At 31.8% G+C, this 17,654-nt stretch overlaps 2 protein-coding genes across 2 annotated transcripts; both read right to left on the reverse strand.

Moving 5' to 3' along the window:
- Window positions 1-2,491: 2,491 nt before the first annotated feature.
- LOC143903055 (uncharacterized) lies at window positions 2,492-5,377 on the reverse strand. The gene is made up of 3 exons (XM_077416411.1): window positions 5,267-5,377; window positions 3,563-3,757; window positions 2,492-2,821 (listed from the first exon to the last, which is right to left on the reverse strand). The coding sequence occupies exons 1-3, from the start codon at window positions 5,339-5,341 to the stop codon at window positions 2,492-2,494; spliced, it is 600 nt and encodes a 199-aa protein (XP_077272537.1). The 5' UTR covers window positions 5,342-5,377.
- A 2,398-nt stretch (window positions 5,378-7,775) lies between these two features.
- Window positions 7,776-9,562, reverse strand: LOC143903110 (uncharacterized). The gene is made up of 3 exons (XM_077416513.1): window positions 9,326-9,562; window positions 8,853-8,885; window positions 7,776-8,487 (listed from the first exon to the last, which is right to left on the reverse strand). The coding sequence occupies exons 1-3, from the start codon at window positions 9,380-9,382 to the stop codon at window positions 7,966-7,968; spliced, it is 612 nt and encodes a 203-aa protein (XP_077272639.1). The 5' UTR covers window positions 9,383-9,562; the 3' UTR covers window positions 7,776-7,965.
- Window positions 9,563-17,654: the final 8,092 nt, after the last annotated feature.

The following is a 17,654-nucleotide window of genomic DNA, read 5'->3' on the forward strand; positions in this document are numbered from 1 at the left end:
CGGGGCAAAATTGTCACTATTTTTTCGGTGCCAATTTTTAACAACAAAACAAATAATTTTAGCAAAATGTGGTATACCGTTGTATAAAGCAGTGAACCCTTGGCTATACAAAATTTATACGGACATTTTTGGTCTACGTCGCTTTGTTCAACTAGTATAGAGTGAAAACGATAAAGGTGCAAAAATTGTAATGTCAAAATTGCCGGGGCGGAGTCATTACTCTATTCTCGGATTGAATTTTAAATGAAAATTCATAATTTCGATCATGAAAAATGATAGGATATATTTTATTAATTATTTTTTAATAGAAAAGTGGAAACATGAATTAAAAACACGATAGCTGGAAATAATTACAAGAAAAGCGCACACACTTATGTGCCCTACGCTCGCACGTTTCTCGTCAGCTCTATTCTGTCATCTTTGAGCACACGCAACACATATTATCCAAGTTCTCGCCGGAATCCGACCACTGCTGCTTCTTTGACTTTGATTTTTGCCGGAAACCTCCATGATATGACTTGGTGACTACTTCGCCTCGGACACAAGTTTCAAGTTTGGTCATTCATATAAAATATTAGAAATTAATGAAAATGAAAAAACTTTTGGATTCGTGTTCAGCATGCATTACTCTTTAGAATCACTTACTTTAAGATTAGAAGACACAATAATATAAAGTATTACAATTTTTCGACGCGCAAAAAATTTTACTTTTGACCTTCGAAAACACGTTTGCCTCGATAAAAATTACAACATGGCACATAACTTCACTAAACTTTGTTAGTCACGTGGGCACCATATTACAGTATTAATGGCAATTTCACACAACATACAGATTTCGAGATAATTGCAATGATGACTCCGCCCCGGTGACGACTTCGCCCCGGTCTCTTCTACTTATATTGAATCTCTATATACGGATAAAGCCAAAATACTACATAGACTGAATATACAAGATATACAAATTTCTATATACTTTTGAATATACTCTTTTAGGGTATACACGTGTATGTGATTTGCACTATCTATATAAGTATATCTATATTTGGAGGTTCATTTATATATCACATGTATGTAATACATACAAATATACGGGATGGTCTATTTGAAACAGTATGGTTGAATAACTCATAAAAAAGAAGGATGAAAAAATTTGTCAGATAAAAATTATGCGCTGAGTCCGAAGACTCGCGGATATCGCAATTTTGCCACGCGCCGGTGGCCTGCTTATATTTGTCTCCAACTAAGATTTACTTAAGAGTTAGTCTTATCGCCATGCGTCGCCTAGTAACGTCACGTCATTGCAAACTAACGCGAAAAGATTATAATAATTTGTTCAATGTTGATATGCATATTATGTACCATAATTTATATTAAAATCATGTATATGAAATGTATATACACAGAGAAAAGATGTAATTTGCAACATACATCTGCATACTTTTTCTTAACCAGTTTACTGGTAATGACGCATATATGCGCTGAAAAAAAAGTGCCACAACTGGTAATGACGCATATATGCGCACCATGAATATTTCTTCCAAATTTTAACGGATTTGAATATAACTTGGTACATCCATGCTTTTTGGGTCGCATAATTATTAGGTCTTACCAGTTTTGGCACAAAACGTTGATTTCGCGTTACCAGTAAATCGGTTAAAAGCAATTATGTTTTTTTTTTATACCAATTGATTTGTCTCATTATTCTGTGCATACAAGTATTAAGGTAACATTACCGAAAACTTAATGTTTTACAAGATATTTTGTATTTTATGTCAAAATACTAAAATTTTCAAGCCTAATAATTCCAAAAATTCTTAATGAAAAAATACTTTAGTATAGTATTTTGAAAAGCTCTCGAGATTAGCTACAAGAATATGCATTGAAAAATAGGAGTTTCCATTTAAAAAATTGAAGGTGACCTTCACGTGATCTTCAAACGCCTATCCAAGCCTATCCGCATTGTAAACCAGTTATCCCTGTGGTAACTTTTCTGACACCTCTTACTGAAAACTTTTCAAGCCAAAAGGATCGATAGGCCGTGCTTTCGCAGTCTCCATGCGTACTGAACATCGAGATCAAGCCAGCTTTTGCTTTTTTGCTCTACGCGAGGTTTCTGTCCTCGCTGAGCTGGCCTTAGGTCAAATTAGTGACACTATCTTATGTGCCTTTCGAAACCGTACAACTTTTGTCAGAGACATTTTTGCTGAAAATGCTTCGTTGAAGAATTATCGAGGTGCGTTTTTTTAAATAGGACACCCTGTATATATATGTATAAAATAATTGTAATGTAATTTTAGTATAATTCAGTTTGGAAATAAGAATGTTGTACAAAGTGTTTGCTCCTATTATTTTATTATTGTAATAGATAGCTAGTTTTAGAGAAATTACAATCAGACGCAGCAATTTTTATACATGCTTCCCGATCTTATTTCGTGAAGCAAAAATCTTTACACATGGTTCCCGATCTTGTTCCGGGAAGCTTGTCAAACGTTTAAACTTCATCATCTTCGTCGCTAAAATCAAACAAATCTTCTCTGTTTTTGTTTGAGTTGCTATTGAAGTTAAAGTTACTATTCACATTTTGATTGTGCGCTTTGGATAGAGGCGGATCGACATCGAAGGAACGTCTATGATGCCGATTGGTATTGGTGTTAATGTTTGAGTTTACGTTCTCATTAACATTAGCGTTTCCGTTCTCGTTGTGATTCTTGCTCTTCCTTCTTCCATGCTTGTGCTTTTTCGGCATTGAGAATTGTTGAATATCATTGTAAAGATCCAATGCTCTTCGAAGAATTACGGAATTTTCTTCATTTGATTTTGTCTGCAATGCAATTAAAATTTAAATTAGTTAATTTTTAAAATAACTGAAATAACAGCGACAAATCTGCATGAAAATTAATAATACCTAAACTACATGCTCCAATCATTAAGAAAATTGCTGTTATGGAATAATATTTTGTCAATACATATACAAATAAAAATAGTTATTTTTAAATAATTTCATAAAGAGGGTAGCGAACAAAGCTCGTTCTTAGTGCTTATAATTATATATTACAAGCGACGAATATACATATATATTCCAATTTAAAATTGCGAGCCGATAAATGTCGGACTGAAACACAGTTATCGTTGGAACATTAAAAACCTTTCCATCCCCGGAATTAAATCAACGCGATTTAATTCTCTTCTAATTATCTAAAAACTGTAAAGAAATTATTGCGAAAAATATTACCTTAGCCAGAATATTTTTCGCAATAATTTCTTTACAGTTTTTAGATAATTAAATCGCGTCGATTTAATTCTAGAAAGGGAAGGGTTTTTAATGTTCCAACGATAACTGTGCGTTTTTCCGACATTTATCGGCTCGCAGTTTTAAATTGGAATATATATGTATATTCGTCGCTTTGTTCGCTAGCCTCTTTATGAAATTATTTATATTATGCGAACCTACAAATTAATTATTTTTAAGTTATATCGTGAGAAAAGAAATCATATTCTATTTTCTGTAAAAATGAGATCTAATATATGTATTATTTGTCGTATTTTTTTATTTTATTAATACCTCATTGCTCTCGTTACTAGATGGCTGATGTTCTGAAAACAGGCTGAATAGCTTCTCGGCCGGCACAATACAGTTCAACGCATTTCGTTCGGCTTGCTTTACAAGCATGCTCTCGAGGCGTTGCAAGGATGTTAAAATGGGCCCCAAGTAGTGGGACTTTCTCGCGTCAGCATATTGCGATAATAGAGCCAAGAGCTGACAAAAATAAAAGGTTAACATTAAATTAGACTGCACACGACATACTTTATAAGGAACGTTTTGCCTTTAAAATATATTTAGGAAAGATGTAGCGGAGAACGTGACACTACTCTGTTAAATATTAAAGAATGAAATTTAAACCAATACTTTGAGATATATAACATTTTGTTATTTTTAACTATCATTTTTAACTACCATAAAAATTATTATTTTAAAACATATAAGTATTATTTTAACTCCATTGGTTTAGTCAAATTAACATTGTTTTAGTTAAATTAACGACATATTGAATAGGAGCAGTGGCGACCTATAGAAATGGTTAAAAATTAATTTGACCCTATGAATTTAAGGATGTATCATCGGTACAGTCTTATGATGTATAGGACATAATTTTCAAAGCGCTACCAAGTGGATCAAAATTTGTGAGAATGTTTTTTTAGTCTTCCTGATGTGCTACAAAAAAGTAGAAACAAATCCACTAAACGGTTGCTGAGATATAACGATTTTAATTCACTGATTTTACTTAAAATCGTTATATCTCCGCAACCGCGTTTAGTGGATTCGTTTCTACTTTTTTTTTATTAAAAAATAATTAATAAAAAGTATCCTATCATTTTTCATGATCGGAATTATAAATTTTTTTTAAATTTAGTCCGAGAATAAAGTGACGACCCGCCCTCTGCAATTTTGACATTTCAGTTTTTGCACCTTTGTCGTTTTCACTCTATACCAGTTGAACAAAGCGACGTAAACCAAAAATGTCCATATAAATTTTGTAGCCAAGGGTTCACTCTTTACAACGGTAGGCTACATTTTATTAAAATTATTTGTTTTGTTGTTAAAAATTGGCACCGAAAAAATAGTGACGACTTCGCCCTGGTTTTCCCTGTAATATAACTACTTTTCAAGTGGTTCTATCCATTGAAGTTTTTGTAAGAATTTTGCCTGAATTCGGCATTATTTAGACTAATATATTCAAAATGCATCCGTTAGAGATTAAAATTTTTAATTAGATAGAACTTCTTGAAAAAAATCTTGCCATGTTTCAAGAGGTCTCAAAAATTTGATAATTTTTAATAGCATTTTTATTTGTTTTTAATTTAAAAAATGGGCAAATTTTATGAAAAACGATTTTTTCTTTTTAACATCGTATAATACAACTTTAAACTATCCAAAAATTAAAAAGAATATATACATCATATATTATTTTAAACTGAACAAATTTTATCCGTATCGTTTTTCGATAGGATTAAATATTTCCAAGATGTTAACGTTTTAAAAAAGTAAAATTACCAAAAAATTCAATTTTTACAAAAATTACACTGTCGGAATATCGTAGGCCCAAACAAAAAATACATGTCTTTTCTTTTTCAGAACTTCTTGAAAAAAAATAGGTCAGAATCAAAACATAAAAATTTCAACGAGAATGTTCCATATAAATATATGTAAACTGAATTTAACAACATAACATTTGATAGGTATTGCATTAAAAAATAATATACTTACCAGACAGCCGAGTATCCGGCGCGAAATTGTCGTGGAAGACATGATTGTCAATGTTTGAGATTCGCCTCGACTCATGAATCGATCGCCTGTCGCCGAGTATTCATATATATAGAAGCGTTCATGGTCACTTCCAAATTAAAAGTCGTTTGCGAATTTACATTGAACGTAATAAAAAATTGTGTTAGTTCTATAAAACACATGACGATTATACCAAGGTGTTATCGTTTGCGTGAGTGAATGTGCCAAATTCAATTTATTTTTTACGATACCACCAATTGACACATGTGAAACTATAAAATAGTGACATATGTGAAACTATAAAAGACTGCTTCGAGCTTTCGAGATCGAAGTACATAAATTACGCGCCAGAAATATTACATGTAGATTCAGATTAGCTATAAATAACGCAATAAGGCTCAATATTCTCTCTCTTTTCTAATGTTCATTGAATTGTAATGTTTTTAATTGTAATGAAAGAATAATTGTAGAAAAATAAAAGATATTAATACTATTTATTATTTATCGAAAAAAGGTGAATTAAAGTGAATTAAAGAAATATTTATTTTAGTGCATTAATTTCTTTCTAAAGTGATAAATTAAAGCTAATAATTATATACTGTTTACTACATACTGTTAAATGATAAAGCATTTTATTAGGAAATAAATTTTTCTTTTGAAGGTTTCTGTTTACTCACTGCATCTTGGATTGATGACGTCAGAAGTGAGAAAATATATCATAAAAATTCTTGTAACGTACATCAAAATAAAAATGTTTTTCAATTAAATAGCGTCTTAGATAGCAGGATGATGTCTAAAGACGTTTTAATGGCATATTATTGACGTTAGAGACGTTATTAATGTCATTTCTTGAGGTTTGTAATCGGTAGAATTGATTTTTAAAATATACCTAAAATCCCCATTTTTTGTTCGGATAATCAATAAATAACTCATCCCAGGTTTTTCCGCACAAACTTTAATAGTATGTTTTGTGAGCAAAAAAATAAAAAAAAATATTATATAAATATAGATGCTTTAAAATGCTTTATTTAAAAAATGCTTTATTACATAAAAAGTTATAACAAAAGTATGAAATGTGTAAGAAACAATTGCATTTCAAAGTGCCGCCCGCTCATGTCGATACAAACTATACGATATTATATAATATTGAAAATTTATCACTCTAGAAATTTAAACTCGTCAAACGTAATTGCAAATAAACATTATTGGTAAAGACTGTGTTATACGCCATTCACTAACAGAAAAGTTCTTGCATTTCCTGTATATATAAACCGTACACAGTATGAATATCCGTATGTTTTTCGTTTGTGAAAAGTCGCCGCATTTTGGAATAATATTCTATACTTATAATATAGCTAATATTTTATACAAGGTACTGCTTGTTACTAGTATTTATAAGTTTTTATGAGTAAAATGGAGTAAAATGGAAGTTTTAATCGATCCTCGTAAGGTTACAATTCTCATCCATCACTACGCTTCTCCTCTCACTTAACCCTTTAGACCAACGGCTTAACGTCTCTTCCCGAAAGACGGAGCCCAGTTTGTTCTGCACAAGAGCCTTTCTCGCACGGAGGGCGTAGCTTTCGAAAAATAAATTCCATGTTTACGTGCTCAAGCGGACTCGAACCTGGTTTCTCAGATTACGAATCTGGCGCTCTACCACTAGATCACACTGCCGCCTATAAGTTTTTATAATTATACCTTCAATCATTTCAAATAGTAAGCATGACTAAGAAGCGGATAAGATAAACATCATTGAGCGGCGTCTGTATGACTTATGTATACGACGTGTACTTCACTTATTTATGACAATAACCGTTATTATTTCTTTAATACAAAATTCTAACTTTTTCTACAACTGTCTAATAGCATTTTGAGGCCTATATTTATATAATTAACATTTTTGTCTTATTTTTTTTTTGCTTATAGAACATACTACTAACGTTTGTATTGAAAAACTTGAAACACCCTGTATGTCGAATTAAATTGTGCCTGATCAAGGAAGATCAAAGCTGTTTGACAGCTGCCGAATTGAAATAAATATTTGCTTTCACATATTATGTTAACAAAACGGGTCTTCGGATATATTTTAATACACTGTAACAGTTATTTTAAATATAAAAACATTACACTATAAAAAGAAAAATGAGGCTGTATGTTGCAAGAATAATTTAGCTTTTTAATGTCATTTTTCACGCCTTATAGTTCACATCGCATTTTGTCAACGTGGACTTGGTAATCGAGCTAGCAGGAGCATTAAAAAAAGAAAGTTTCTGATATCTATGAGAAACTAATTCTATTGAAAATACATTAATTGCATAAATTATATTGCTAAGAGCAATTACATTATGCTATAGATAAAAGATGTACGTATTTATTAATTTATTGGACATTTTCTTGATTTTTAATTTTTTAATAGCAGTATTAATATACCAAACCAATAAAACTGGAATAAGCAAACACATCCTAATAAAACACACGAATAAAATATACATACCGTAATCAAAAAAATCATTTATTTATAAAAACAAGAGAAAATCAAGTATATTAAACATTCACTTTCTTCGAAAATTTATTGATGTTAACAATTAAGTCGAGATAGATCTAATGTCAATAATTATACAAACATTATTTAACAGTATAGTTTTTCTTTCGTTAAGCACAAAATGTGACGCCGCGAGCTAATAAATAGCGTCGAGAATATCCTTCCTACGAATCTTGATTCTGATGTTCGCGTAATCATCCAGTTCATCGTCGTACGACATTGTTGTCGTGACAGGACGTTGCATCATCTTTCTACCGGATGTATCTTTCTTATCGGTCTTCACCTGAGTATCTTTCGACATAATTATCTTCAGGGAGGCCATCATGTCTGCCACGATGTCCCTCGTCATGATCTCTTCGTCTAACATATTCATGCTTGGTGCGTCTCTGGTGAGCGCTCTTCGGGTGATTTTATCGAGCTGATCTGCCACTTGGAACGCGGACGGGGGTATACCTCTTCTGCTGGGTGACACAAGAGGTGTTATAGCGTTCTCGAGATCCTTCATTATGCTCTGCGAGCTGGTAATGTGATTCGTATTGTTGTTTAAGCGAGCGTCTATTATCTTCCACAATTCCTGAGCCACTTCCTGCGGGTCCACGTTCACGATGATGTTCACGTTCTTGTTTACGTTTTTGTTCTCGATGACCGGTTTTGCGTTCTGTAAATTACCAGTCGTATACCTTCAGTTTTGGAAGAAAATATCAGCCGTCAATGGAATGTCAGAGTATATAAAATAATAGATAAAATCGATTTTTTTATAACAAAATAAATTGTAATTTTTTTATACACAGTCAAGTAACGCGATAAATTTTTTACACTATTAAAATTAAATTATAATAAAATGCCTTTGATTGAATATTGAATTTAATTGTGTAAAATAGTGATTATAATAATGTGTTACTATAGCCCATAACGTCCACCGTGAAATTAATTTATTCTAGTGAAAATTATTATACGTAATATTTTTTGGTAATCAGGATAAAAATTAAAATTTGTTTATTTATTTCTTAATTTTTTTCTTACCTCTTCTGCCGAAGATTGTTCTGAAGAATACGCCTGGAAAGATTTACATGCAAATTACAGCGTCATTAAATCTAATTTATTACACAATTTTATAAATATTTAATAATTTTTTACCCTTTTTAAATTTACAATATACAATGAATTTGTAATACAATAGATTACTGATACTCTGTTACTAGAGGATTATTAAGATTAATAACAATAATTACAAAAGATTGTTATTATATATATATATATATATATATATATATATATCTATATATATAAAGGAAGATGTCCTGACTGACTGACTGACTATCTCTATTATGGATTACTTATATATATATATATAAGTATATTATATATATATATATATATATATATATATATATATATATATATATAAGTAATCCATAATAGAGATACGAAAGGTTTGTTTACTGGTTCTCAATTTCATGTTATCGTTATTAACTGGGTTGTTTTGCTGTCCTTACTTGGACGCCGGCCACCACCAGGGTGGTCCACAATATTGACAGGCACATAATTGTCATAACGCAATTGTCACACAAGTAATTCTCAGCGCGTCTCAGAACGGCGAATGCATATACAATAAACCGACTTTTTATATGCGATAACCCGACCGGTGCCGGTGGAACTCGCGCTGCAATGCAACGGCGCGATATCAAGACCTGTGATGGCGATTAAAGATCCGCGCCGTTTAATTCGCGCGATAGCCCGTAATCATTCGCGTGATAAGTCCGGAGCCATCCGCTTATAGGCAATCAGTTTGTGGGCGCACGCGATTGATGCCGATTGATGAGACGAAATGCCAAGGGCCCGATTCCCCGCGCAACAGCCATTACCTTCTTGCGAATTGCATACCACGATCGTAATTTGTACCATAAAGATTGCTAAATTAACACAATGCTATTTAAACTCCTTGGCTGTTAGGCGAAAAAAATGCTTTTGACAAAGGAGTTAATACAATTCTTTAAAAAAGTGCTTTTAGGGGGTTTTTTGAGTCGCTGAATCTAAATCTGAGATCAAAATTTCAAAATTTTTAATAGCAGAAAAATTTATAAAAATTCTTATAAATTAATTTTTATACGCAAACCGAGCAGATATTTTAAAGTTTTTGGCTATCATATTAAATACATTATTTAAAATTAACAAATTTCACTTTTAAAATTTCAATTTTAAACACGTATAAATTATCGGCTTCAAAAACCCTTCTAAACTTTTATTGCAATTAAATCATATTTTAAATTTTTTGCTCATCATATTGAATTCTTGAATTTTTATTATGAATTTGAAATAAGCGATTTAAAAACTTTTAAATATAAATTTTTATGCAAATCAAACAATTTTTTGCATGTTTGGTCCGTCATATTAGATCCGCACTTTGAATTTCACAATTTTGATTTTACATTTAAATTTAGCGACTCTAAAAACAAAAAATATAGGGCTCCGTTCTAATTGTTTCGTTTAATAAAAATATAATCTTGAAAACGGATTTTTCCGTCACAAAGTTATGGCGAGAAGTCTGTTCTTAATGGAAAAAGCCACATTCAAGGAAAAATACTTTTCGTAAATTTCGTTTACTGACTCCCCTCAGGGTTGCAAGGCGTTTTGTAGAGACGTTCCCAACACTTTTACTCAATCTCATCCAATACTACCCTTCTTCTCCTTTCACTTTAACCCTTTGGACCAACTGCTTAACGTCTCTTCCAAAAGACGGAGCCCAGTTTGCTCCGCACAAGAGCCTATCTTGCACAGAGGGGCGCAGCTTTCGGAAAAACATTCCATGTTTACATGGCTCTAGTGGACTCGAACCTGGTTCCTCAGATTACGAGTCTGGCGCTCTACTACTAGACCACACTGCCGCCTCGAAAAGGTACTTTATTCTACGGTTTTCACTTCATTTAAGGATATTTTTGTATACACTATACAAATATATTTGAATGTAGTAGATATAAAATTTCTGCGCACTTAAGTCCAGTTTCTTCGCACGAACTAGAGAGAGAAACTCCCCTCTCGTTAATTTCTCGTGCGGGGGTGCAGCTTTATTGGAATATTAAAATTCTTGTGATCAGATAGACTCGAACCCGGTTCCTCGCAGTTACGAGTCTGGCATTTTGCCACTAAACCACACTACCACCCATTGACAGTCAAAAGATTAATTCGTTTTGACCGCCCGCGCCGTTATCTATATATTCCAATATTTAATTATTAAGTCTTTTTTTATATAAATTAGCGTTATTAAAAACTGGGACGCACATATGGATTGAGAATTGCAATTTTTTGTGCTCTTTTGCTGACGGTTATCGTTCTCTCGATTGCCTTTATTTCTGTATTTTTTTCTTGAACAACTAAAAGTATTTCTTATTCTTTTTATTATTTTCTATGCTCTGACATTTGATAGATTTTAATAGATATCAAACAGAATAAAACATATAATGTAATAATTATCTTCTCTTACTAACAGCTTCTTTTCTTCGAGTATAATCTTGATTTTCTTGAGAGCGTGAAGTTGCATCCTCAACTTGATCGTAATTTTTCTAAAAAAAAATATTCATTACAAATATTTTATTATAAACAAATAATTAATAATTATTTTTAATTAATCACTAAATTAGATTAATTATTAACATATAAAATGTATTATTCCTGAAAATATACACAAGCAAATGTATATTTTTTGATGTACAAAAACCTTTTTATTGACATATATGAGTCAAGTTTTAAGATCGTATTAAATCGAGAATCGATGCGTGTGATGTGATAAAAGTTTCGTCGGTATTTCGTCACATATTACAATCGAACTAATCAAAGCGAAAAGGTAATATGTTCTGGTTAATTATCTGTGGCTAATTGATTTTCACGCGGAGCAGGTGTAAAGCTAGTAAAATCAATTTTACGAGAAACACTTTCATCGCTCATATCCGCTGGAATTAATTTCTCACGGGCTACAATTAAACTTTAAGGGGATGCTGGAGACATGTCTGTTTTATCGCGATATTTTCAGACACACAAATCTTTTGATTGATTTCACCAAATTAAAAATTTTTCGTCCAGAATTAAAGTATGGACGAGATAACGAAGACGGCAGGCACCAATTGCGTATAAAAAACAAAAAAAATTAGAAAATTACAGTTTTATTTTCGATTCCGCGGTCGACTCATGACAACGCATTTGCTGCAGATAAAAGTTTTAGACTGTGTACGTATACAAAAACCTTGCAGCCGTTACGGAAATACAATAAAGAAGAATCCTGTGCTTGCAGAAATGAGCTGCGAGCTTTAGTATAAGAGAAAAGTATGTTAGAAAATTTTATATGCACATGTTACGCGTCTCCCCGAATTCAACCAAAAACATACGGATCAGTATAACGGGTAGCCCTAGAGCAGGCGCTCTGTATGTGTGTGTAAGAATCGGTGAGTATTTCTTTATCGACGCTGGTCGAGTTTGCCTGCGCTCTGTATGTATGTGTAAGAATCGGTGAGCACTTCTTTATCGACGCTGATCAAGTTTGCCCGCGACTCCAGCATCCCCTTAAGGGCCATTCTACAATACGTCGCAAACGATGGCACTGCATGCTATTTGAAAAGTGTTATTTTTGATTGCCGATTACCAGTTACTGTCGCCAAAAAAATTAAAAGTTTGCCAACTTTCTTTTGACAACCGCAATTGATAAGCGCAACCGGAAATAACATTTGTCAACTAGCAGTTGCCATCGTTTGCGACGTATTGTAGAATAGCCCTAAAACTGATATGTATATAACTCACATTTAGTACCAATTTTTATAAATTACTTTTATAATTATTTTAATTGCTTTTATTACAATGTACCAAGCCGCAATTGCAAAATAATTACTATTATTAAATAATTACTCCAATTATTACAACCAATTACGTTTTTGCTTCCTCATAGAGAAAGCTTTGTGACGGTGAAAAATTTTTTTTCGAAATTTTGATGGAAATAGGTTTAAAGTGTTCCAAAATGTCGAGAAATCATATTAGTAGAAAATTTCCGGAAGTATATGTGTGTGTGTGTACGGCTTTTTTTACACGCATCTATTTCTACAATTTTTTAGATACCGGATTGAAATTTGAACACAAATAGATCGAGTATCATAAAAAGTATGTTTTCCTTTAATTTTATTAAAATCTGTCGACTGGTACGGATTTTAAGGCGATTTTCATTTTTTAGAAAAGTGCGTTTTACGCTGTAGTTTTCTCAATATTTGAGATATTGATCTACTTCTAATTTTATTATTTTCTTCAGTTTTTTCTACTCCTATTTTATATATAATTTTTTAAAATTTGGATAATCAATTCTTGAATTACAGACGTTTAAAATTTCTGAGAATCCGTACATACATAGAAGCCTTATAAAGTTTGGTCTAATCAACCAAAGTTTAAAGAATTATATATGAAATAAGGGTAAAAAAGACTGAAGAATATAACAGAATTAAAAATAGACCGATATCTCAAATATTGAGAAAATCCAGACAATTAAGCCAATTAAGGAAATTTATTATTTCCTAATTTTATTAATAAAAGCAATTTTTATATATTTAACAAATTATTTTAAAGTAGAAATAAAAAACTATTGTAATAGTATAACAAATATTAGTCGCAATAAAGATTATCACAATAAAAAAGTGTGCAAGTAGAAACTTGCACATTGCTTCCTCATAGTTTTTAACTGTGCAAGTAGAAACTTGCACATTGCTTCCTTATAATTTTTAAGTGTACAAATTATAAATTTGAACATTACTTTCTCACAATTTTCAAGTATGCAAATTATAAATTTGCACATTGCTTAATCAACATTTTATTTCGCTCATAAAGCTTCCTCTATGAGGAAGCCAAATTAATAAATATCTACTAATAATTATATACATAAAAAAATGGTGCAAATTAGAAATTTGCACTTGGCTTCCTCATAGAGGAAGTGACGTCTTAAGATGCTAATACAGCCCTCTGATTGGCTGATGACGCCTTAAGACTATACTTAAGACGATCTTGAATATAAGACCCGACTATGAATACCGGCCTTAAAGAATTACATAAAATAGAAATAAAAAAAACTGAAGAATATAACAAAATATAAAATAGACCAATATCTTAAAATTTACAGAAGTTAAAGTTATTACAGACATTTTTCTAAAAATTAGGCACCTTTGATCGCGTATAAAGCTGAGTCTAATCAACCAAATCTTAAAGAATTATATATGAAATAGGGGTAGAAAAGACTGAAAAATATAATAAAATTAGAAATAGATAGATATCTCCAAATTTGCGGAAATTAAAGCATAAACAAACATTTCTGCAAATTCAAAATTTTATTAAAAAAGAATCCCTTGATTATTAGCAATTTTATTAATTCTATTATATTCTTCAGTTTTTTCTACCCCTATTTCATATATAATTCGTTAAGATTTGGTTGATTAGTTCTGGAGTTATAGAAATTTCGGTAAATTTTGCACATACATACACACATACACACATACACACATACATACACACATACCGATATTTTTTAAAATAGCAATTTTTTGACGTTTTAGAACATTCTGAACACATTGGCAAAAGCAACTAAAAAAATTTTTTTACGAAAACAAAGCTTCTATGAGGAAGCAAAGGGCTTCTTCTCATATAGAGGAAGCTTTACAAGCAAAATAAAATGTTGATTAAGCAACGTGAAAATTTATAATTTGCATACTTGAAAATTGTGAGAAAGTAATGTTCAAATTTATAATTTGTACAATTAAAAATTATAAGAGTGCAAGTTTCTACTTGCACATTTTTTTTTCTTCTTCTAGATAAATTCGATGAAAAGGGCGAAACTGTTTTACATAATTCTGGATTTAGCACTTACTACGTGATTTGACTCTTGTCCATAGATGGTTTGCCTAGAATCAGATACGTTTAATGGCAAATTCTTGTTCCATTGTTTATTGTAATGATCTGTCACGTAACTTCGATTATTGCTCATTCTCTTCTCTATAATCGGCCAGAGCGCGTTGATCAGTTGATCGCTGATTTCCTGCAATTGTGCCTCAGATAGCTGCTCGTTCAATTTTCCGTTTTTCAAATCATCGATAAGAGAACTGTTAGATTCTAGCAGATTATCGACGTGAGTCATTTGATTTTCAATTGATCGATTTACCCCGTCATTAGCAGTGGGATTATCTTGAAGTCTCCTTACTTTTTCCAGATCAGATTTTATAACGTTGTTCACATTTTCAGAATCTTGTGCGCCGCTCGAACTCTCGGCTTGTTCCATAATTGTGACTAATGTGAATGTGTTGGATTTGAATTGATTAGGGGATATTGACGTCGCAACGTCTGTCAAATCACTTTCCTTACTTTTTTGAGACAAGTTTTGCGAAACCGGATTTAATTGCTCGTCACTGTAATCCGTTTTTGTCTCGTTCATCTTTTGAAATCCTTCGGCTTTTATTTCTTCATCAATCTGATCTAGAAGTTGATTCTTTTTCTCATGATTCTTTATGAAACTACTGGCGTTGTCATTTGTCTGAATGGAAGAAAAATCGGTTTCAGTCTTGCTATTGTTGTTCTCGTATTCATTAAAATCGGTGAGCAATCTGAGGAGTGGAATAGAGGAATTTTTTAATAATGTAGGTGAATGTTGCTTATTATTGCTCTCGGCTGTTGAATTATCATCGTTTATCGGCAAACCGTTAGCTGTTGTTTCTTGATTATTCCGTCCAGATGCATTAGTTGCTTCATGAATATTACTTTCCGTATTGCTTGTTAAGTCTTCTCGATTATGCAACGGATCTTTAAATTGGTTTCCTGTTTGTTCAGCGGTTTTATTTTGCTCTTGTTGAACTTTTAACGACTTGTTAGCAGTATCCCGGGTTTGCGGAATAACTTGATTCAGTAAGTTACTCGCGCCTTTTGCAGCCTCCGGCAAAACTTTAATCACCGATTCCACGATGTTTTTCGTGTCTGACAAAATCTGGTTCGCCACAGACAAATTATCTGCAGTTTGCGGATAAAGAATACTTCCGGAATTTTTAATTATAATTGGATCAAAAAATCTCTGGCTTATATCGTCGATCTTATCCGACGGCTCTCGTGTATGTTGTGTATTTTGTAGAGGAATATATTGATTCACGTTTTCGCGTACATTACTAATAATTTTCGGAACAACTTGTGCTAAATCTGCGCCGAATAATCGTTGACTTACACCGGACGTTGACTCCTGCATATTTTGCAATTTCGGAAAAAACTTATTTACAGTTTTAGTTAAGTCATTTATGACCGATGTATTCAAAATGTTTTTTACTAAATTGATTTGACCAAGTAATTTTTCGTTGACATCATTTCCCGCTAATTTCCGAAAATTCGGTCTAAACTTATTTGCATTGAGCGAGTTGCTTGCTGTATCTAAATCGAGAATTGATTTTTGCAAATTGTCTGGATTAAGTGCTTCGTGATCATGCCTGGTAATATTAGATAACGTGTCTTGAACATCTTGTGCAAATTTTGGAATTAAATTGCTCATCTGTGAATTTAGATTACGTACAATATTTTGATCGTCGATATTTGAAAGATTACTAGGATCAAACAACTCTTGTAATTGCTGGTAGAAAGTTGTTTGATTTTGATCTGCATTTATTTCAAAATCATCGGAAGACGAATAATTTAGGATTTTTTTACTCTTATCAAGCCATTCTATATTCGATTGAGTTGTGAGAGCTTCTGTTGTTGTAATTAGTGGATTGTCGTTGAGTCTATTACAATCATATTTTTTGTCAGTTTCCTCTCTCAAATGCGTTAAACGATTGGCTGCTTGCACTGCCAATTGTAAAAAAAACTTCAAAATCCTTTCATTTTGGGCAACTGGATCTTTTATATCATAACGCAAAGTATTCCAATCAGTATTTGGCGGCAAAGAATGTACCTAATAAGAAAAAAAGAATTAATCGCAAGACATTTATATAGAATAACGTGGCTATATAAAACTATTTAATAATTGTTACTATATTATTTTTCTATAATTGTATTAAATCAAGCAAGTACATAATTGATTTAAAAATGGCAAGAACAAAGGAGGAAGATACATGTTACCTCTTTGAAAGTTTTAGAAAATCTGCATCGTCGTCTCTTGTTCTTTGCCGTTTTGATTATAACTATTTTCATTTTTTTTTTTATATTTTACATTAAATTTATAGAAGATATTTAAGGACTTGACACGAAGAAACACTACAATTTAAGAATGTAAGTTTTAATTTATTTAATTTAATTTATTAAAGAGTGTGTAAAAGATGCTCTCTCGATTATCAACACTTTAAAAGAAAATGTTAAAAAAAGAAATTTGAAGAAAAGGCTTCAAACAATTTATTTAAATTTATTACCAAAAAAATCAACGCGTTAATAACTATTAAAATAGAACTGCTCGGCCACATTTTACCATTTGTCCCGACAATCTAAACGCAACCGCTTTAAATATGGCCGTAAAATTAACATTAGGCATTAACAATTAGCATTTTGATGTCCGATTTTAACGACTGTTGTCATCATATCACATTTTCATCTACGTTTTATATTGAATTTAATGTTAAGATTTGTTGTTTATTATTTGTCTTATTTACGCTCGTTTCTTTCTTTTATCCGCACATCGTGTCTCATTACAGATAATTATTATTAATTAAAAAGACATCAAACAGTTATTTTTGTGTATAATATAGTAACTAGACAAGAACATAGAATAATCTCATGGACGATTCTCGAACATTAAGAGAAACAAGATTAGTCAGTCAATAAAAACTCTTTATCGCTGTATAA

The sequence above is a fragment of the Temnothorax americanus genome, unplaced genomic scaffold (genome assembly GCF_048541705.1).
Source record: "Temnothorax americanus isolate GAGA-0224 unplaced genomic scaffold, ASM4854170v1 Scaffold43, whole genome shotgun sequence".
Lineage (NCBI taxonomy): Eukaryota > Metazoa > Arthropoda > Insecta > Hymenoptera > Formicidae > Temnothorax > Temnothorax americanus.

What these genes read in the sequence shown, in the direction of transcription:
- LOC143903110 (XM_077416513.1), bottom strand. Translation starts at nt 9,382, where the DNA reads ATGACAATTATGTGCCTGTCAATATTGTGGACCACCCTGGTGGTGGCC. An exon ending in TGGTGGTGGCCGGCGTCCAA is followed by an intron (nt 8,886 to 9,325) that starts GTAAGGACAGCA and finishes AAATCTTTCCAG; the next exon opens with GCGTATTCTTCAGAACAATC. An exon ending in AACAATCTTCGGCAGAAGAG is followed by an intron (nt 8,488 to 8,852) that starts GTAAGAAAAAAA and finishes GGTAATTTACAG; the next exon opens with AACGCAAAACCGGTCATCGA.
- LOC143903055 (XM_077416411.1), bottom strand. Translation starts at nt 5,341, where the DNA reads ATGAGTCGAGGCGAATCTCAAACATTGACAATCATGTCTTCCACGACA. An exon ending in GCCGGATACTCGGCTGTCTG is followed by an intron (nt 3,758 to 5,266) that starts GTAAGTATATTA and finishes TATTTTTGTCAG; the next exon opens with CTCTTGGCTCTATTATCGCA. An exon ending in CTAGTAACGAGAGCAATGAG is followed by an intron (nt 2,822 to 3,562) that starts GTATTAATAAAA and finishes ATTGCATTGCAG; the next exon opens with ACAAAATCAAATGAAGAAAA.